Below are 23,180 nucleotides of genomic sequence, written 5' to 3'. Positions count from 1 at the left end.
TTGCAGGCCTATAAGTAGTTCAGGGTTCAGATCTAACAACGTCATGTTACACAAAAGCACCACCACTTACACAAAGTGTATTTAAATGTCCACTGTAGGTCCTCTAAAAAGATAGTTATGTTAAGATCTTCGTGCCATTACTTCCTCCTTGGAGAAGGTTCACACTTCGTATTGGTCCTCCAAAAAAAAAAACACACACACACACAAATAACGATTCCCACTGATGAAGATGATGAACAATCAAATGGAAGGTATTACAAACCTACAACTTAATTACATGGTCAGACTGTTTGTATGTGAGCAAGCGTACATAAAAAGAATAAACCGGAAGTTAAAATTAAAAAAAAAAAAAGCGTCCAATATAAAACTCTGTATAAAGAACTAAGCGGTCACTTTTGACACAGACTAATGACATTTTAGAAGTCTCTACAGCAAGATGTACTTCAGCAAATGATAACCAAATTACCTCCCTTCAGCCTTGATCAACTGCGAGAAAACTTGACTCATAGAAACATCAGAAAGATCCTTGGAACTTGAGGAACCAACTCCCCTGACACTTGCACTCTCGAGGTTCCCGATGTTTTGAACCTGTGAAGAAAGTTCAGCAATCCGGTTGATGCTATTAACCTCAGAGGTCCCTGACTCTGCCTCTTGGAGTTGCAGCACATACTCCAAATTCCACAGCACATCTCCCATTGTGGGCCTCTCCACGCCATAATCTGCCAAGCATTTCTCGACTGTCTCTCCGAACTTCCTCAAAGAATCAGGCCTAATTGTTCCTGCAATCCGAGGATCAACAATCTGCTTTAACTCTCCTCCCTTCTGCCACTTCATTGCCCATTCAGCTAAGTTCACCATTTCTCTTGGAAGGGTGGGATCGATGACTGGTCTTGCACAAAGCACTTCAAGCAGAACCACTCCAAACGAATACACATCTGACTTCTCTGTCAGCTGCTGCCTTCGGAAATACTCCGGATCAAGGTATCCAAAACTCCCTTTCACTGCAGTACTAACATGGGTCTGGTCCAAGTCTGGTCCAGTCTTTGAGAGCCCAAAATCTGCAACCTTAGCCATGAGATTCTCGTCAAGTAGAATATTTGCAGATTTAACGTCACGGTGGATGATAGCCTTGGCGAAAGCAGTGTGAAGGTAGTGAAGTCCTCTGGCTGATCCGATACATATTTCCAGCCTCTGTTTCCAACTAAGACTTGGAAGGTCGGAGCCGTAGAGATGGCTCTTAAGAGTCCCTTTCTCCATGTACTCATAAACAAGAATCATCTCATTCCGCTCATCACAGTACCCAATAAGAGAAACCAGATGACGGTGGCGCAGCCGTGATAGCAACTCAATTTCAGTGCGGAACTCATTGAGGCCTTGTTGGGATTTCGGATTGCCCCTCTTCACAGCGACCATAGTCTCATCTCTTAGCACTCCCCTGTAGACCTTGCCGAAACCTCCTACTCCAATTACCCAATTGTCATCAAAATTGTTTGTTGCCTCTTGCAGTGCAATAAAGGTGAAGCGGTAACCAAGGCTCACATTTTGCCCAGATGTAGCAGCAGTGCCATTGGAAGTTCTACTCCCTGTACTCTGTGAAGTCAGTCCATCGACTGAGAAAGGCATCCAAGTCTTTGAGTGGTGCTTTCTTGCCAGTTTCCTTCTCCGACACACCATGAAAAAAATAAAAGCAACAATCACCACAGCAATTGCTCCAACGGCTGAACCCAATATCACACCGAGTTTTTTCTTCGAACCAGGTGGTGCAATAACCATGGCAGATGCATTGGAGTCCCTAATCTTCATGATCTCAAGCCCATTTAGAATGCCATCAACCGAATCGTAGCGTAATGACGAACGACCAATACTAATATGAAGCTTACTGGATACATCACTAGCCGCCAATACAAAATCGACATAATAAGGTGCAGCCAGACTCAATGCAACAGCAGAGAGATCAAAATTAGGAAGCACAACCCAGCTACGGATATAAACATTAAAGTAGAGATCTACAAGTGCCTTGCTAACTATATCGCAGAAATGAAGCCGGATAAAGTAGCTAGAATTTGTGTCTACATTGAATTGCCATGTCACATTCGCATTTGCAGCAGAAGTATTTGGTGCCACCAACCTCGTTGCTGTGCTATAGACAATATTGGGGGCAGTCTCTTGAGTGGCCTGTCCTTGCTGATAATTAAGTTGTCCAGAGAAAGAAACCGATTTAGCAAAACTTTTGGTAACTATAAAGCTGCTATCGTTAACCCAGGTTCTCCACAGAGTATCACTGTCCGGAGTAACCTCTGGGCCACCCATGTTGATTCTATAAACTGTCTCCAATGCCTGCCCTAGCAAACCTTGATACTCCCCGGAAGGATTAACGGTGCGGGCTGAATCATTTACTAGATCATCAGGGGCTGAAAAAACTTCTACAGCATTTATGAAAGCAAAGGATGAGTTTCCCACTGGTATGAAGGACAGGTAGAGGGTGTCCTCATTCACGTTAACCAAATATTCCTTCAACTCAGGAGAAGAATTCCCCTGTGGCTGGAAGTTCTGGAGGAGATCAAAATCCTGGATTGAGACCGTGAACTTTGAAGTCATAAGGTTGTAGCTTTGGTATACAAACGGGAAGAAATGGAGGCGGATGAAGTGCCAGCCATGGTTCTGGATCGAGAAAGAGTATGAGGAGGGCTCACGAAAGATCCGTGCAGTTTGGTAAAGAGCCGATACCGAGCTCGATGAGGTGCTGGCTGAGATGCTATTTGGGGCTGTCAGGGTAGAAGAACTGGATGCATCAGCGACAAAAGTTCTGTTGTCCATGGTCGAGCTATTTGAAGACCCACAGTCTATCAGGTAGTTGTCAACAGGGGTGAACGAACCACAAACACATTGAAGACTGATGGCCACAAGGATACAGAAGCCCAATCCAAGTTTTCCAATGCCCATCATGTCACAAGCTATAGATTCTTGGAGAATTTTTGAAGCACTACACTAAACCAAGAGACAGATGTAAGAGGAATCAAGATACGATTTTGAAGGATGGAGAACAAGGAAAGCCCCCTGATAACAAAATCGTGCTAACCCAAAACAGGATAAAAAGAGTGAGATTTCTGAAATTGGGACCAGGAAACCCTAATTCTCCCTCATAAACTCCAAGTCATACAAAAAAAGCCACCCCATATCTCCCCCACAACCCCAAAAAAGACCAAAATCATCACGAAATAAACCCTGCTATGAAAAAAATCCAATCTTGTAACGCTTTCTACGAGAATAAGAAAAGAAAAAGACCAATTATCAAGAACTCAAACAGGAAAATTCTAGTTCGCAACCAAACAAAGCAAGTGGGGATATCAAGCAACCAACTTTCCTTTACTAGCCCAAAATAGACAATCAACTGGACCTACTCATACCCATCAGAAAAAAAGCATCACGGAAAGGATTCAAACGGAGAGCAAGAGGGGAAAAGATGGCACCTTTGCGCCTCCCAAGGGTTTTACCACATCGGCAACAAGGGATCAAAGGCCAGCGAAGGATCGCTTCCCCTCCACATCCAAACCAGTCCTCCTCTAGCTCCCAAAGAAGCCACCGCGCTTTGATCAATTGGACGGCGCTTCCAGAGATTAGGAGAGAGAGAGAGAGAGAGCGAATCAATGAAGTGAAACCGCTGCTGTGGTGCAGTTAAAGAAAAAAAAATAAAGAAGAAAACAAGAAAAAAAAAAAAGGACAGCTAATAAGGGGACAGCACCGGCCCATGTCTTAAAGGGGTCGCCACCGTTGCCAAGGTTTACGAATAGAATATAAGAAAGAAAATATTAACAAAGATATTTCTCTTCACTAAAAATCGCCCGCGGCTTGGCGTTCTGAGGAGACATCACCATCACTCTCCGTCAGCTATCCATCGCTTCATCTCTGGCCGTCCGATTCATATACTTTGTCGTGCCAACTCCGGTCCATCTGATTTCAACGCGGTAGGTACGTGGCACTGTGCCCAAATCCAAGGTGAAGCGTCTGCGAATCTTTGCAATAAATCCATGGTGGCCAAGTTTTTATTGCCAAGCAACTTGGGCACCCTCACATTTTTTATGATCTCATGATATATTTCATGTAACCAAGCGCAAAGCTATGTGTGGAAGATTCCTTGTTGATTTAAGTGAACTTATCTCCCCAGTTAATTAAAATAAGTTTTATACCTCTACATTGTTGACTTGGCTAGATTTGCCAGGGTGATTGATGTTTCAATCTCTTATAATGTTTTATATTCGCAATGATGAAGGTTAGAAATTTTTGATATGTCAATTCATGTAATATGATTGATACAGCCAAGTATCATAAATAATAATATATATATATTTTTGGATTTTAACGGTCAAAGCATTTCATGGATATTAACAATGAATAAGCGTTTTACATTGATATATATACTATTAATATTTAATATTTTAGATCATCTTAATTTGTGCTTTGAAGTGATGAAGTTTTACATATTATTCGCATCACATATTAAGAGTCAACTGTTTTCTTCTGGATCCATGCGGTGCGTAGCCTTTTATTAATTATATAAGTAAATGCATGAACTCCGTAGCGTAGGGGTTCTCTAACCTCCCACCGTATTGCCCGTCATTGGATGCACGAGAGCCAACCCAATGGGTTGGCTTGGTCAAAGTCTCCTTTGATAACCTGGAAATATGTGCAGCTACTTAAAAAAAAAAGATCACCAATACAATGGTATGATTTTTCTTTTTCAATTAGTGCGTCCTGTATTAGATTTTGTTATAAGAAGAGTTTGCTCCACTTGTGTCCAGAAAAGATGTTCTAATACTAAACACACAATTTTGTGATCTGTCCTGTTATCTATCTATCTATTTGTGTGTCTGTCTTCTATTCTTTAAATCTATTCTGTAAATGGGGCAATATAGAATACAGGCAGTACTCTAATTTTTTAATAAAATTTTGGGATATAAATTTAGTCCTAGTGCTCACTGCTCTTATATCATTTAGAAAGGTAAATTAGGTGGAAAAAGGTTGAAAGGAAACTATTATTTCAGAAAAAGTGAAGGAACATAGAACACCACCCTCTCGTGATGTTGCATCACAGTTACTTGGTCCTCTCTCTACATAGAAATAATTGGTCGCAGTTTCCCTGCTCCCTTTTCCTTAAAAAAAAAAAACAAAGATAATTAAAAGGGTAAGAAAGGTTCGCAACGTCATGATGAGGTAATAATAACAATACCCATCACCCTGATTACTGGTAGCAAGTGCCCATTGCTTGAAACATAATTACCTTAGTCCTAGAACCACGCATGAAAGCTGGGAACCGAACACAATACCATATATTTTAAGATAAGATCATGCATGATTCGAATATGGCATACCTATATATAAACGTGATTACTATATGCCAAGTGTCCATTGTTTAAAAGATGATTACCTCAGGAGGTGTGTACTGCACACAAACACCATCTATTATATTCTAACATATATAATATCATGCAACAGTGCCATTTTTAAGCATCTCATTCACATCCCACAGCACCGAACACCGCTTGGATGGGGCTGGCCCCAAGCTCAAACTGGCACTGTGTTACCTGCCCAACTTAGAGAGGAGAATGTGAAAGGTTTGGTAATGAGGTCTGACAGAAGAAAAAAGGGCAGCCAGACCAAATAGCTGTGTCGTCTTCTACAGCTGGCCATACATTATAATGGCATGGAAGAAAGCAACACTGAACCTAACGCGGTTGCGTATCCTTGACTGCCTACTTGTCACCCACCTCCTGGTCACATAAAAGATAAAAGGAGCAAATGTCCATGTTAATGAAACATGACAAGAGATCCTCTGAAGATATAGAAGAAAAAAAAAGGGAAAAAGAACTTAAAAATACAAAAGAGGAAGAGAGAAGAGAAATATAAGATTACACATGCACTGGCCGGCTTAAATGGTGGGGAAAGTGGTGCCGGCTCTCCGCGTATAGAGAAAAGAATCCAAATAAGTGCATGGGGGTGGAGGGCATGCACCAAGTGTCTGGTGCTCTGCCAAGTCCAAGGATTAGGGGTGGGAATCTAAGGAGAACATGGGTTTGGTCAGGGCATAAAGAAAGTTGTCCCACAGGTTGTGATGTGGATGCAGTGCTTGGTCTATTCCAAGAAAGGTGATGCATGTGTCACAGCTAAGGGTTCAATAAATTTGAGCGCATCAGGATCATGGGACATGGGTTTGGGTAGTTGGCTTGGTCCCACCCAGTAGGTAAGCAGCTCAGGCCTGGCTGGGACACATTCTAAGGTTGAAGGGTGAAACCGAATTGTATTGATATATATATAGAGCAAAAACTTTAGTTAGAACTTAGAAGACCACCATTTCTTGCATCCCAGCTTTGATCCAGATCCTTGCTACTACTTTACCCAAATAAATTGTCATGCACCTTTCTTTTCATATTGATATGGTTATTAATGATAATACATGAAAAACTAAAAACTAAACTCTGACCAAACAAATCACAAGATATTGAGAGCCTACGGTTTCAATTGCAACTATATATATACCCAATAATAGGGATGGCATACTTAACCTTTTAATCTATTTAACTTGATTTAATCAATTATAGATCAAGTTAGGTTATATATTTAATAAAATATCGAGATGGGTCTGGATTTTTGATCTAATTAATAAATAGAATGGATCTAGGTTAATAGATTTTTTATCTATTTTGTATTCGACCAAATCTGTATTTTGTCAAACTCGATCTGATTGCCACCTCTACGGCCTTGACCTTGTTAATTTTTGTCCATCCATGCAGCCTCGACTACGATATATTTGGGATATAACAAATCAAATTTGGCTTGATAAGGATTTAATAGTATAATTTATATAGGCACAATTAGAAAAGATATATGGTTTTGCACCACAATTAAGGCAGCTCCATGATCGTGTGTGGGTCCAAAGCTGTTCCCTAACCTTAGCCGAATTAGTTGTGAAGCTACCTAAAGTCTTGGAGCAAGTAAAAGAAGGGGGGAAAAAAGGAGTCGCCACCAACTGCCTTTCAGCTAGTTTGTTTGGCCAGCGCCGTGACCCATTCCTTACCTCAAAATAAAGAAGGGGGGCTCAACGTCCTCCACTTTCAAGTTGTTCTGAATGAGACAAGTTCACACTACTTGAGCCTAGTTCATGGTATTTCGTAGGTCATTGTCTTCCCACATAATTAATTTGCTTTTGTCCATGGTGATGGCGGTGGGGAGCTTCTTCAAGCTGGCTAAATGGGGATGGGGCATTGACTTTTCTAATTTCCATCTTTATACGTGTCGATTATATAATTTTTTCTTCAAGCATCATGATCGGTGCTTGACTAATTAATTCATGTAAATGATGAAAAAGATATTCATAGCAAACATCAGGGATGCACCTCTCAAGTTCTAAATGCAAAATATCTTACCAGCATATGTTGACCACTGGCCTATTGTTCATCGGTTTGCTTCTTCATAACTTAGATTGTCCAAGCTTTAGCCTATATTGATCTATTTTCCCTTGATTTTATATCGAAATAGTGATAAATAGGTTATATCCACTTGAGCTCAAATAGGTTAGATCATCATTCGTATTGGATTAATTTTATTGACCGTCCGATGGGGACATGGTTGTATCTTTCGAAAGAATGATTCACCTTCCTTCACATGAATTCACACATGATGTTGCTTCAAGATCCATGCAGATGGATGAATGAACATGTTTGGAGTGCTTTGAGAGCTGTGTGAAGAGGATCCAATGGCGACATCGCATAAAAAGATCATTCATTAATCTTCCACAAAAGATACAATTAATCGAACCCCATCTAATAAAGTGTCAGCCCTCCATACCATATCACACATTTGGTTCTGGTGCACAGCATACACATCCTAAGGTGGAAGCATGGTAGATCAAATCGTACAATAAATGCTTTACTACCTACTCGGGCACACAGTCTTGCCATGCCTGAGGCAATTGGCAACAACTCATGAAGTTTTGAGCTTTCCTAAGTGGAGGACAATCCTTTGGGTTTGGTGAAGATGAGTCGCATAGAATTTAGCCTCTATGGATTGACTAATCATTATGTTAATGGTTGAATTTGAATATTTTATAAATTCGAACTATAATCCGATCGATCAATAAATATACTTCTGTCAATCTCGACATTTATGAGAGAGTTGGAAAATCAAACTGCGTAGGTTGGAGAGTTCTGATGATTTATCTCTTTTCATCATAGTAGAATTTTTTTCGTTCTTGTCTGTAGATGTAGTTTTCAGTCGAACACGTAATTCTGTATTTTTTTTTTCTTTTTTTTTTGTGATTGTACGATCTGTGTTCTTTTTTTTGTTTTGTAACACATTAACAAAGTTAAAGAATGCTAGCAACCCTGCCAACTCAACAAGAAAAATTGATGGAATCCAACAGGTTAGTTCAGATAAAAACATGGAAGATCAATATTACATCTTTTTGACTTGAGAATGAATAGGCTGCAGTTGTAGGGGGCCTGCCACCACATGGTGAGCTATCATTGGTTGGTTGGATAACATCAGCAGAGGTCGGATCCAAGGCATATCAACTGGCATAACAAACTGCCGGCAAGAAGAAGCATTATTTTTGCTTGCCTTGCAAATGACATGAAGTATCCAAATGTCGAATGGGTTCGGTTCCTAATAAGCACGGTAGGGACGTTAATCATAGTTATCAGGGAATAAATTTCCCTGGCACAGAATGTTTTTAATAAACCTTCATGGGAAATTGATCAACTAACATTGCTGCGGAACTACGTAACATGGCTATTGTTTTATCGCTTGCTTCATAGTGGAAATGTCTTGGATCTACTAGCGTACCTTGTTTGAATGCAGAGACTACTAGAAATCATCCACCTACCATGGTTGCAAGTGGAGTAGCCAAGTTTTTAAAAACACTAAATATTGTGCTGAAACATACATCAAAGATATAATGATGATGGACTTTCCGCATATAACGTAACATAAGATTTACTGAAATCTAGTATCAAATTTTTATTGGAGGATTGTTGATTAGACATGCCTTCTTCCTTAAAAATTAAAATGAGAAAATTTAAAATTATATCTTGGATTATTAGACAATTAGAGTTGTTTATGGGGAAAAAATTTGAAGTAATTAGAGACCTGTAACTATGTAAGCCACCTGCTTGCTTGCTTTCCTTCATACATCTGAGAACCTTCTTACGTATTAAAATCCTGATAGCTTTAATTCTGATCACAAACCTTTGTTTATGCAAGTAGAATCTCACAATATCAGCTCGAGACCATGATAATAATTGCTGTGTGCATGCATTTGCTATGATATTTGTGAGTTTGTGAGCTACAACGCAATGTACCACAAGGTGAACGACCAAGACTGGGGATGGGCCTGGCGGCCTGGGTCTTGCAAAGTTTAGAGCTTCAATAGGAATCAACCAATTTAGGCCCATGGACTATTCAGTTCCAAACGATTAGAGAGATGCCATACCTACCCATTTACATGGAGAGGCTTTTATTTTTTATTATTTTTATTCCAAGGAATATTTTTCTTTCCTCTTTTGGAGTCTGAGTTTGCTGCCTAGGTAGACAAATGGAGAATAGCTCGCTGCCTAGATCAGTTTAATATTAACATATACCGGAATAAATTTAAACTTGGTTTTCGTAAACAAGCAAATCTAACGGAGGGATACGAATGGCCGGTCCTGTTGTTTTTCCTTTTTCTAACTAGCCAAACTTCGGTTTGATCAAGTTATGTTTGAAATTAATCTCAAGCTGATAGTTTGAGATCCAGCTTGATTTGTTTATCATTATATATTTTTAGTTTATTTTTGAATCAACAAAAGCACCAAGCCTATCAGATCAACTTAATAATTCTAAGTTAAACCGAAATCAGTTCGAGCTCGAGTTAAGCTTGTTTCAAACTTAACCTAAAAAATTAAAGAATTTTTTTAAAAAATACTCATTAAACATTAAATTGATGATTTATTATTAATATATATCAATAAACACATTCGAGTGCTATCGAGCTGTGCAAGCTTGATCAATTTTTGGCTCGGATTGAGATTAATTCCGAATTTGCTTTCTTGGTTCAAACTTGATTTGTTTAGATTTAGGTCAAGCTTATTTTTTTCTCAAGCTAAGCTCCAGCCTTGGCCGAACTGATTGGTTCGTTTTGACACACGTTTGTGGGACCCCGAGCGGCCAAGCTTTCTTATTAAAAATCTTGGATATTTGGATATCCACAGCTTGAGCCAGCTCATTTGCTTCCGTCCAACAGTTGGAAGTAGTGATCCATGGGTTCTCTTAAAAAAAAATGTTCTATCATCCTTAGACTCGCTGCGAAGCAACATTATTTCCAAGTGGAGCAAAACGTCGAACGGCCATCATGCCGGAATGCGGAGACCCACAGCTCATATTGGGCGTCAACTCGCTATCCTGTCCGTTCCCTTGCATGGTTCCAATTAATCCGGCCGTTATTTCTGACCAGTGACCACTCTGTGCTTCCGAGCAAATGCTTAGCACTCATCAGTCAATTAGGAAGACCTCAGTCATCTCGAGTACACACGACGTGTGCATGGTTGTAACGATTCTTTTGGGCCAGAAATGCCGACATGAAGGTCTTTTTTATTTGTCAAGTTATCACCAATAGTGATTGTTATTTCGATGTTACATATTCATGGACAAATAAATTCTGAATTTCAAATTTTTTTTTGCTAGCTAAAATAATCGTTTTTACTTGATAAGCTGAAGCATATAGCATCATTATTATTTGTTATTGCTCGTTGTTTTATATTTTTTTTTGTTAATAGTGGACATTGTAACTAATGATTAAAATTAGAGAAGAAATAAAGACAAATCCCATCAAAATTTTATTGAAAGCGTGAAAAAATAGGGAAGGTGGGATTTGGATCTAAGTTTTTAATTTGTTTGTAGATGTTATTAGTTTGGCTGGCTAGCAGCCTCAAGATTGGAGAAACCCAACCACGATTTCAATGTTCTGAATGAATAAAATAGTATGTGAATATAACAAAGACCAATGGGCTTAAACAGAAAACCACCATATCCATCTCCACCGCATCACTCCAGCGCATTCAATCGCCAAAGTCAAAGTCTACTCCACCTCCCACATTGAAGTCAGCGGTCAACTTTCCTACAGTCAGTCCATAGCAATCTATCTCCACGATATGTAGTCCCCATATATGTACATGTAGCCCTCAGCCACCCTCCTCTTCTCTCACCATCCATAATGGCTAGATGCCCAGTCCCTCTTCTTCTCCTACTGCTGCTGCCACTACTTCTCTTCCCCATATGATATCCACTTCAGCTGATGGTACGTAATTAAGTTCATCTCACTCTCTCCCATCACCGTTAATTTATCCTCATCCAATGGCCCGTCACATTATTAATTGGTGATTCTAACCCATGCATGATTTCTTGCATGCATGCTACGTGAGATGCAGTGTTCCTTAGCATAGACTGTGGATCATCGGACGCCTACTCCGATGAGCTCGACATCGATCACATGGGTGGGAGACGAGAACTACATCCAGAACGGCCAAAGCCTGACCTTAAAAGACCCTGGCTCGGTTCGATTCCAGGAGGAAGAACTGCTATCCTATAGGTCTTAGTGGTGGAGGCCGAATCCTCGTTCGAGCTAGCTTTTACGACGGCAATTGCGACGGGAAGTCGTCGCGCGCCGCCGAGCTTTGGGCTCCAGCATAATTGATGCGAACAGTTGGACGACGATGGAGAGCGGTGCGGTACGAGGCCGTCTACGTGGTGAACGGGGACGCAACGAGCGTGTGCATGGCCCAGACCCAGCCCAACCAGCTGCCCTTCATCTCCCCGATCGAGGCGAGGAGCTTGGTCTCCTGCATGCATGCCAAGGTGGACCCCATCTATGCCTTGCTCTTGAGAAGAAGGGTGGCCTCCGGTGCTAGTGATACTATGATGGTACTTTCAAGAAAAAAAAATATATACTTGCATACTTTTATTTATCTATTTAAATATTTTTGAAGGGATGATTTATTTTTTAAATTTTATAGCAAAGTTATTATGACCAAACTCCCGAGCTATTGTGCCTACATCGATGATGGATGTACGCATATATCTATCTATGTATAAAATGCTTCTTAAATAGCCAGTCAGAATACTACCAAAAAATAATAATTAAAAGTCAGTCCGAAAAAATAGATGTATAATGATGATCAAATAGGCTGAGATCATTTTTTAAATAAAAATAAAAAATTTTGTGCTCGAAATTTTGAAGGCCATAAGACTAAATTATATCCTATCTTGCTTGCATGCATCACGTAGTCTTGTACACTGAGCTTCTCATTTCTATAGATTTTATTTATTAAGTATTTATTTTGGTATACTACTATAAAAATGAGTTGCTATGGTTATTGGCATGGCCACGTGAATATATGTTATCATTGGTTGCACTTATTTTCTATGTGCATGCTTGCACTCAAACCTCATGTGTTACGCTATGGGCTTTGGTCATGGTCAATTTTATAACTTTATGGGATTAAGCATGCTAGAAGACCTAATTGATCCACCTTGGATGATAACATACCCTGGGTATCCACTCATATTATCATTTGGAGAAGTTTATGAATTATTGAATTTTAACTAGTGAATTGGGCCTATTACCAACTTCCTATAAGGAGTGATCATTAATTGGACCAGATCCACCGCTCAGCTAGTAGATTAGTCCAACCGCAGACCAATATGCATGGAAGCATGTGTATTGCATTTTTTTTTATTTGTCTATCATTATGCATGTTGCTTTATGGTTACATTGATCCACTAGTTGAACATAGGCCTATTCTAATCAATAATTACTCATGTTGTAATAGGTGCATCTCACACAATAGAAATATGAGAAATTATTAAAATAGTTCTACCGCATATATTTTGTATCATCTAATAACAAACCAGTACACCATCCAAAAAAATAAAATTTTGCTCATATAAAATAGTAAAAATTGTCAGTTGGTCAATCACAGTTAATAGTGAAACTTTTTTCATCTAACACGTTCAATCAAGTATGAATAACAGTGCATCTTTTTTCAATAATAAATGATGTGGTGGTTTATTGGATGGAGAAAGTCTTTGTGCACCATGTGTGGTGTAATAAATTTGATGTGAAGCACACTGTCCAATTACCTTAAAGCACGTAGTGTACTTAATGATGGACATATATTTAATGCTGTCCAACTTTTTCTTTCTCCAATTTTCAATAACAAAAATATCTATTCCTCTATAGAACAAAGAAGAAATAGTATTATTACTTTCTCATACGTTGTATGACTTCCTGTGAATATATATAATATCTTGAAGCATGCATATATAACTTTCTATTATTTTTATGATATTCTGAACAATGTATATGACTTTCTAATGTCTTATATGGCTTTCTGTGAGTATATATGATATCCCGAGCAGTATATATGTCTTTCTATGCTCATATATATATGATATTCTGAACAATATATATAGCTTTCTAACGCCTTATATGACTTTCTATGAGTATATATAATATCCCGAATAATATATATAACTCTTTAAATATATATGATATGCTAAACAACATATATGGTTTTCTAATGTATTATATGACTTTCTATAAATATATATGATATTTCGAACAATATATATGACTTTCTATTAATATATATAACGTCCCGAGCAACATATATAACTTCTTGATATCATGTAAGGCGTTAGAAAGTTATATATATTGTTCAGGATATCATATATATTCATAAGAAGCCATACAGATTATTCGGGATGTCATATATATTTATAGAAAGTCATATAATGCATTAGGAAGTAATATATATTATTTAGGACATTATATATATTCACATGAGATCATATATATATATATAATATATATATATAAATATATATGCTTCGGAATGTCATATATATTCACAAAAAATTATATATATTGTTTGGAATGTATATATACTCATAAAAAGTCATATAAGGTATTAAGAAGTCATATATATTATTTAAAATTTAGAAAGCCATATATATTATTTAGGATGTCATATATATTCATAAGAAGTCATATATATTATTCGGGATGTCATATATACTCATAGAAAATCATTTAAAAGATGAGGAAGTCATATATATTGTTAAGGATGTCATAAAAATATAGAAAATTATATATATGGTTCAAGACATCATATATATTTACGGAAAGTAATACAAGATACCAAGAAATAATAATACTGTTTCTTCTTTATAGAAAATGATATTTCGTCATCTTCAATTAAGGAAAGAAAAATACTGAGCGGTATTAAATGTCCGTTCCATCTAAATGCATTACGTTCCTCAATATTATTAGATAGTATGCTATTATTATACTGCACATGATGAATAAAAAAATATTTTTATTGGATGATATGAGATATATACGGTAAAATTATTCTGATCAATAATTTTTTTAGAATTATAATAGACTCGCAATGCTTCGTGCAGTCCTTTCATCGTTCCCTCAAATGCTCTGTGCTGTTACAGCTATCCAGATGATTTATATGGCCGTATATATGGGATCCAAGCGTTGTACCCAACGGGCGCGGAGCACTCATTAGCGACCCCAGTATCTACATCAATGCATGTGATAGTTCTCCGGCGACCGTGCTAGAGACTGCAGTGGCACCAACGGATGTATCAAGCTCTGTTCCGCTTTCACCGAGGTGTCTTCGCTCAGCTCCACTCGGAAACGATCATTTGAGATCTATGTGGATGGCGAGCACTCCGATCCCATAGTACCACCTTATCAGGATATATCAGAATATTTCATCAATGGGACGGCGAAATCCAGCACGGCGTTTACATTGGTGGCTACAACAGTCTCGACTCTTCCGCCTATTATCAGTGCAATGGAGATTTTGTCGTTAAGTGATGTGCTAAGCAATGGGACAAACTCCAATGACGGTAGATCTTCGTCCCAATTTTGATTTCACCCTCCATGAGAATGGTTGAAAGTGAGTTCTTAATAGATGGACTAGAGTATCAAACAGGTGTTAGTCAAAATTTAATATTTTAATTTCTTGACGATATCTGTATAGGATTAAAAGATTTAAATAATATTTTTTCGTTAATATTTTTGAATAAAATTTTAATTCATTACAAATGATATGTACCTTGATTTAACTTTATATCGATCAGTGGAGACGCTTGCTCTGCTGCAACAATAATTTGAAGTACTCCAGTAGGATTAGAGCAGTGATCCGTCCCTCCCAGCCTCTTACAACTGGGATTAGCTGAACTGTAGCTCTGATGAAACACCTCGAATCACTGCCTTGTAAGTTACATCAATCTATTATTCGAAATCAGATTATATTATTGTTAGTTGGTGAATAAGATTTGTAATGGAGTTGATGGTTGGATTGTAGATATCTTTCTGGCTTTGGGCTCTCTAGTATTCTCCCAGACTTCAGCGCATTGGATGCTCTAGAAATTATGTGAGTGCAATGATTGAAAATGCGAAAAATCTCTAAATCTATTTGAATTTTCTAAGCTTACTCTACTGGTGGATGACAGAGACTTGAACAACAACAGCTTCGGTGGAGATATTCCAGAATTCTTAGGCAACTTTCCCAACCTACAGGAGCTGTAAGTTAGAAAGTATCCCTGCTATTTGGTACCGTTAAGTTCCTTTGGCGTTTTCATTGCAACTAACAAGAATTGTATGGTTACTGTGCTGAAATAACCTGGCAGACAACAGTTTTAGTGGATCCTTCCATCCTCCCTATCCCAAAACACCAAGCTTAAGTTGGAGTAAGTGATCCAAAACAGCTTCGTAGTGGATCAAGTGAATCAAAATCTTTTGATATTTATTTCAAACACATCTTGAGATTCAGCAGTTTCTCATGTCAGCTATTTGTTTCTTCATATATATATATTTTTCTCCTATGTCCTCCAGTGTTTCTGGCAATCCAAACCTATGTGCTTCCGGCCAGACATGCCGGAATTCGGGCTCGAGTACAACTACCTCTTCCACCTCATCTAGGTCCCCAAAAAGGAGCAAAAATTTGGAACTAATACTTTGGCTTACCCTACCTCTTTCTTTCATATTATGTGCTGCTCTAGCCGTGGTGGTTGACCACTTGAACAGGAGAAGAGCTCCAACAACTGCTGCTATAAGCACAGGCACCTAGACTTTAAGACCTGTTTGGATGGTTGGGCCACGAATCCCATAAGATTTTGGGTCCGGCCATCCAAACAGGCCCTAAGTCTTTAATTGTGCCATTGCAGGATCTGAGATAGCCTTTCATGCTAATGAGGTTTCTTCTCCTTTTTTCTTAGGCCAAATGAATGGGCTCGGTAAGCCTACTGAATCGACTCAGGTGGCACCCATGAGTGGGACGAATCCTCACCTCATAAATAATGAACATAGGGTGGAGATTGCGGAGCAAATGGGGTCAGAGCTCGCAGTTCTGATGGAGCAGCAGGCATAAGCAAATCAAGATGGAAGTAACCCCAGGGTGCAGCAGAAATTGTTGAACAAGTTGGCCGGGCAATGATTGAGGCAGTTAAAAGGCAGCATTCTTAGTGAAGTATAACAACGGTGATGGGATTGTCTAGTTCTTGTTGGTTATTTGTTCATATGATTAGTTTCTTTTTTTTTGAGGTAAAATGCAGGGAATAAGTTACTTCCGACATTATTTTGTTCATATGTCTAGTTCGCATGATTAGTTTCGACCACTTTGTGTTGATGGTATTCTATTAGGAATCGATTTTTAAATACAGTATTTTTCTAAAATATTTGGATGGTAAACAACCATGATCTTAGTCGGATTGTACAAACCAGAAGGGAAGATCTTAATAATTAATTATTGCCACTTAATTACACGGCCAGCATAATACACAAAACCTCGTGACAACGAACATATACTTGCCTCCACTTAACCTGTCACTACCGTCGCCCTCGTCTCCACATGTATCATAGTAGATTGTTGAGGTGGTGGTGGTGGTGGTGGTGGAGCCACCAGAACCACGTCCCCCCTTGGTCGGCAGCAACACCACCATATACCATAGCCAAACAGGCCCTGGAGTACGAGGGACCACAGCGCGTTGAGTACCTTCTTTCCCTTCCCTTCAGCTTTGGGCTGTTGTTCGAATGAAGGGTTACCCGTCACGCTGTTCCATAGTATGCACTGATAACAGAGTGGAGACCAGAGTGGGATATCTTGTTAACTTCAAAGGAAATCTGTATGTCTTACTTGTATCGTATATTTTTATTGCTTATCAGCGATTGTGGAATAAATCCCTCCAAATTGTTATAAGCTAGGTTGCTGGAACAAAAGGAAGTTTGTGAAAAACTATTAAATATTCTGAAGTGATATATAAATACTAGTTTCATCAGCTTACAGTTGCCTTAAATTCGGCAAGCTTCCGAGGAAGTCTGGGATTTCACCACTAAGTTGCTTGCTGTCCATGTATCTGAGGACAAAGAAATAACAAATTTGAGTATCAATTTTAGGTTTGGACATTGTTGTTTTTTGAAACTGAACCTTACATTATTTCAAGGGCTTGCATTTGATTGAACTCTGGTATGGAACCTTGTAGTCCATAACCTGTAAGGCATCTCTAGAGAAAAGATGCTGCTTGCTGGTGTAGAAGGGAAAAAGATGGTGAAGAACTATAGAATTGCATATATTGGATCAAGCTAAGAAGGAGTATAGGTAAAACAAGCTTACAGTGATGTCACCCTGGGAGGGTCATCTGCATTGCAGCCCAATCATTCCCAGACCATATTGTTCGGAAGACATGGATCGCCCATCCACCCTTGTAGCTGGTTAAAAGCATTCTTGAGAGTTTCGAGTCCATCCACTGCTCAAAAAGATCAAGACTGCATCATTAGATTGCATCAATAGAGATTTTAGCAACACTAACAAATTTTCTTCACTCTGAGGATGAGCCAGTCATATGTAATCTGCAAGACATAGGGCTGAAATTATTGCATACAATCAGCTTGATTAGTCCCTTCCACATGCGTTGGGCCCACAGTATGAACTTCAGCTGCACTAATGACTGGAGGTCAATTTGAATCTTCAAGGGGAGAAATGGATATGTTCATCACACCAACTGCTGGATCTGTAGTCGCATTGACTTCATCACAAATCTGATATGGAGGGGTGATGGTAAGGCCATAATCCTGACCATCGATGGTTATATTGAATGTTCCCTTCTGATCAGCACCTAGTTGGTCTACTTCAGTAAAATAGAGGGAAGATAGTTGGACTTGCTGGTTCCAGTGAAATTAAAAGATGGTGAGATGGAACTAGTGTTATTTGTTGCCTCCACTGCATGGAGCATTGCTGCCACTGGAGGATCATCTGCGCAGTTGCCTGTGAGCTCAGTGAATTTAGCAGTCACGGATTGTATTCATCATCTGGATACCTGTAATAAAAAGGCTGAGAGCCATTAGTAGCAAATGAAAAGGTAGCTTAAATTGATGTTGTTTATAGGCTTACCCAATGACACCAGTCCCTCCAAAATGGACACGGTAGTTCAGGAACCAGGCATAGTTTCGGTTCATCTTGTCATACATTGTTTCTGTCAAAGGCATTGCTTCGAGAGTGGAGATGAATGGTATCTGATCTGCTTGTGTTCGAGCAAGGCAGATACTGATTGTGTCACCCTTGGCTGCATAGATCACTTCCTCCAGAATAGGATTTTCCATTGAAGTAACTACAGTCACCCATTTGTTTGCATCGATCACTCAGTCGAAAGTAGGGCGCTTTCCTAGACCATCATAGTTGCCATAATAAAACCCAGTGATGAGATACTTCACCTTACTAGGTGAAGGAAGCAAGTAGCAATTCTTGTTCTGGTTTCCAAAGGAACGAAGAGTGCCCATCTGATTAGATACTGCAAGCCCACCATTGGTGACTGGTTTGTTTTGCCCTGATTTGATGTAATCCTCGTCAGTTTTCCATTCTATCCCTTTGTTATCTTTGTAGCTGGTCTCTGCTCCACAATCAATGTTCACCCAGCTATATGTAGCTAAAAGCATTATATAACAGGAATCAGAATAAATGAAGGTACACATAATATGATTTTTTTTTTTAATTTTTTTTAGGAAAATATATGATCTGAAATGTTACTGTACTACATATATAATAAGGTGCATCTAGTTGTATAGGTTTATGCCTCTGAAACTAAAAAAGGATGAACAAGAAAAGGAATGGATGAAGGAGATCCCAGGCCAAAATTAATTGATATGAGTGGAGAAGAGGACATGCAGGGAGGGAGATAAATACCTCTCAAATCAATGATTACATGATGTTCAGAATAGATCTAAACAATTAAAACTTCTATAACTTTTCTATTGATGATGGAAAAGACTAAACCAGAACTATAGAAAACATAGGGTTGCTTAACCCCCTGTGGAGCAGGGGGGACTTTTGGAGTGGGAAATCATAAATCTGTTCAGTGAAATTTGATATTTATTTTTCTTTCAATTGAAAGAAAGAAATTTGATTTTTATTTATTCATTTATCTATTTTTGAAGAAGAAATTTTTATGTTGATAGTATAGTAAGCAAGCACTATATGTAACTTTAGGTGTAACTGATAGAAAAGCTAAAGCTGTGCTTTTTTCCACGATGCGGTGCACAGCGCACTATTCATCATGCAATGGACAGCCGCATGCGGATGCATGCCCGTTGCATGCGACCGCTCACAGCTGTCCATTGCATGATAGACGGGGCATATGGTGCACCGTATAGTGCGGTATACAGCAGAGAATCTGCACGGTTAAGCATCTGACTGTATATTTTAAAATATTTTTAACATGAAAAATTTTTTTTTTTTTTCTGATCATACAGAAAGAAAGAAGAATTTGGAGCTTTGTTTTTCCAGCTTCAAAACTAATGGCATGCTAGAAACCCACTGCCATAGCGATAGTTATCAGTCCTACATGTACTGCTTGTATGTTTTTTTTTAATTATTTTTTTAATAAAAAAGCAAACCATGAGAGATATATGCAATTTTATATAGAAAAATCATGGTTGTGGTCTGATATATTCAATATTATATAGATGAGAGAATTCTTTCCCTTGGAATGCGAGGAACTAAAATAGACCTACATTGAAAATATCTGCCCTCAAACAGCTGATTGCCTTAAACCTAAATGTTCAGATTGCCTTTACATTCTTGTGAAGGTACAGTAGCAAAACCAAGAATGAACATGACAAGTACTAGAAGCATAGAAACTGGCTTGTAGTCATGAGTACTGGATGGCCTCATATCCAAGCTGATAATTGGGACCACTTCCATGGCACTGATTGGAGAGGAATATGAAATAAGCCTTTTGTAATTTCCCTTATGGTTTTTCCCCCAGAATGTTTAGAGGGTAATGTGTTGTTACAACAGAATATTCTTCTTGATTTGTCTGGATTGCATTCTTTATAATGAGCAATGAGATCATGGAGATGCGAACTATTATCTATGAAAGGGATCGCATCATATATATTCTGAATAAAATAGAAATCTGATTGTTTAAAATATTATAGAACCTTGTTTAAAGAAAAAAGTTTATCTCAAGAATCTTCTAATTGAGCATAGAACTTAATGCAGATAAGTATACTAGCAGAACTTCAATGAAATTTAAATATCCTGTACCTATTTTCTTTGAGCTTAGTTTTTCACTATTATGGCATTCACATTAGTTCTGACATAATGTAATCTTCTAACTTCAGTTTGAAATGAAGTGGGATAACCATCTTCAAAATTTCGATCACTAAAATGGCTGTCAGAAGGTTTCGACAAAGGTTCCGCAACAAACTAAAAACAAAATGGCAGAGAAGGATACATGTGCCAACCCAAATTTTCGATGCTAGCTTTTTGAGAATGTCATTCCAACACTTCATATGTGTTAGGGTTTTTCTTTTAAGAAAAATTGTTGATGCCAACACAGGAAATAAGATCTGTGAGCTACCTGGTTGGTCATACAGGACCTGATAGCAACCAGCAGCATTCAAGTTTCACTCCTAGATCAGAACTGTCGCTGTGACAGAAAATGTCTGATCCAATAAAATCCAGTCTGAAAGGTATTAACTATGTAATATGTGGGTTTTGTGGCTTGGATAGATATTAGCCAATGGGATTCCCACAACCACTAAGAAGTGAACAAGCAAAATAACAGAAATATGCATGCTAGTTGCATAAAATGCTATAGCTGATGGATGAAATAAACAGTATAAATGCAGAAGTATGACCACTATTTGACTCAAAGTTCTGATTCCAGAGATGGAACTGGCTTCGACGGGACCTGTACATTGTTTGTTCATTGGTGTTTGTTCAACATCAGCAAAGTCATAATGACAAATATCACTGCCTTTTTTCTTTGAAAAATCAGCTTTGAATTTTCATGGACAATTATAACTAGAAAAATCAGTCTTAATGTCACTGTCATAAGATTCTTGATAAAAAAAAATATATTAATTATATTTTGGTGATATTCTTGCCTAATTATCATGATATAATTAGACCATGCACCATGGAGTGGAGTGGTGGCAAAGATGGGAAGGTATGCACCTTGGGGTTTCATCTTACTAGTTATGATATAATAGCAGGAAAGTTATGCTCATATGTACAGATCAAATACACGATCTAGGCTTCTTATGGACTAAAGACATATTTCTTCTTTTTGCTTTATCTTTATTTTTATTATTTTTTTTAGAATTTCTAAGGTAAAAGTTTATAAACCTATAATTCTCCTAAGCTCTTTAATTGCTTATGAGAATGAACTGAGTATGTTACAAGAATGGACGCTATAGCTTGTGCCTTCACTTTTACTTATCTGGAAAAAAATGAGAAGTATCACCTGTCAAGTTGTCCTGTTTGCCCAGCCTGTTAATCTAAAACTTATCTGTTCAAGTTAGACAGGGGAACCTGTGAACTGGTTTCTCAGTCTTGCTCTTGGTTGTGAAAAAACCTTCACCGAAAAATGAGATTTCTTTCTTTCTATTAAAAAAGGAGTTTTCAATAGGCTATTTTGTAAACTTGTAAAAAAAGTTACAGCACTTCCACTAACTTCTGCAGTCTGAGATTATTTCCTTGTCATAATTCTGCCATATTCTTGCATTGTCTAAATCATAATTTGAGAGCCAAATCAGTTGCCTTCACAAGAGGTATTACAGATCCAGAGCTATGTTTGAATGGTTGAAATTTTGTGGGACTTCGATAAGATGTATGTATTTTTAGTATGATAGAGTTTTTTTTTTTTTTTTTTGACTCTAATATGATAAGAGTACTCAAACATGCGTTTCAAAAACTCTAGCAAAAACTATTAGATTATCTCAGAGTATTATTCTTTTCCTGTTGCCATGCCATCTGACATCACGCCTCTCCTGCAGAACTTTTGATGTCGTGTCATCACCAGTGGTGGCCCGCGGCCCTCCCCGCCCGTCCACGACAGCAGCATGCGGAAGAAGGTTGGTGGACATCTTAATGTCCCGAAAATTATATAAAAACCCCTTGCGGTTTAAACTACAAGAAGCTTTGGTTGCAGAAACAACGAGGATTGGTAGAAGAATGGAGCCATGGTGCATGCTGGATTGCAATCCTGGATAGTGGTATATATATAGTTTTCTCTCGCGTGACATGGATCCTGCTCTTGGATGAATGCACATCAGGCATCATATGTTGTTCTGCTTTGTGCTATAATCCAAATATTCTTCTTCTTCTTCTTCTTTTAATGCCGCCCATCAGTCTATGCTGTTATGTCCAACAAGCTAGTGAATTCAAAACAATGGAAGCTGGTCGGTGAGTTAGTGGACTCTGGTGGCCATTCAGGCAGATCAACTCTATGTAAGTGCTTAGAAGATTGCAATCTAAAACTGCCATTACTATAGGAAGCAAGTTGATTCTTCGGCAGGGTTTTGGTCAGTGTCCATAGATTGGTCAGTGCCCATAGATCGAGGTTAGCAGCTGCTGGTGTTTGATTTTTAAGCCCAATGATTCCAATTTGTTAATTTGTAATGGAGCCCACCTGCTTTTGCTTCAGCGAGCAAACAAACCAGGTAGTGTAGCGTACATCACGTATACATTCACATACACGTGAGCAGCATGCATAAACGCTCGGTGGAGCAGCCATTATTGCATCAGATACGTATGAGGCCTGAGAATAGGCGATCATGTTAACCCGCGGAG

General features: G+C 38.5%; 2 protein-coding genes and 1 pseudogene across 3 annotated transcripts; 1 reads left to right on the top strand and 2 right to left on the bottom strand.

Moving 5' to 3' along the window:
- Positions 1 to 221: 221 nt before the first annotated feature.
- Positions 222 to 3,695, bottom strand: LOC105044513 (probable receptor-like protein kinase At5g59700). Of its 2 annotated transcripts, none has more exons than XM_010922446.4 (2): positions 3,471 to 3,695; positions 222 to 2,988 (listed from the first exon to the last, which is right to left on the bottom strand). In XM_010922446.4, exon 2 carries the CDS (start codon positions 2,944 to 2,946, stop codon positions 463 to 465), a length of 2,484 nt encoding a protein of 827 aa, XP_010920748.1. In that variant the 5' UTR covers positions 2,947 to 2,988; positions 3,471 to 3,695; the 3' UTR covers positions 222 to 462. The 2 variants fall into 2 exon arrangements, with proteins under 2 accessions (XP_010920748.1, XP_010920749.1); XM_010922447.4 differs by having other exon boundaries at positions 222 to 2,983.
- A 6,912-nt stretch (positions 3,696 to 10,607) lies between these two features.
- LOC105044556 (uncharacterized protein At1g24485) lies at positions 10,608 to 23,180 on the top strand. Its single transcript, XM_073257019.1, has 9 exons — positions 10,608 to 10,613; positions 11,572 to 11,712; positions 14,640 to 14,952; positions 15,187 to 15,322; positions 15,414 to 15,482; positions 15,562 to 15,633; positions 16,327 to 16,588; positions 22,385 to 22,462; positions 22,540 to 23,180. Exons 1-4 carry the CDS (start codon positions 10,608 to 10,610, stop codon positions 15,213 to 15,215), a joined length of 489 nt encoding a protein of 162 aa, XP_073113120.1. The 3' UTR covers positions 15,216 to 15,322; positions 15,414 to 15,482; positions 15,562 to 15,633; positions 16,327 to 16,588; positions 22,385 to 22,462; positions 22,540 to 23,180.
- LOC140857831 (uncharacterized protein At1g24485-like) lies at positions 16,576 to 19,039 on the bottom strand (annotated as a pseudogene).

The sequence above is a fragment of the Elaeis guineensis genome, chromosome 5 (assembly GCF_000442705.2).
Source record: "Elaeis guineensis isolate ETL-2024a chromosome 5, EG11, whole genome shotgun sequence".
Lineage (NCBI taxonomy): Eukaryota > Viridiplantae > Streptophyta > Magnoliopsida > Arecales > Arecaceae > Elaeis > Elaeis guineensis.
The sequence above is the reverse complement of the archived record's forward strand: the minus strand, read 5'-3'. Positions and strand labels throughout refer to the sequence as shown.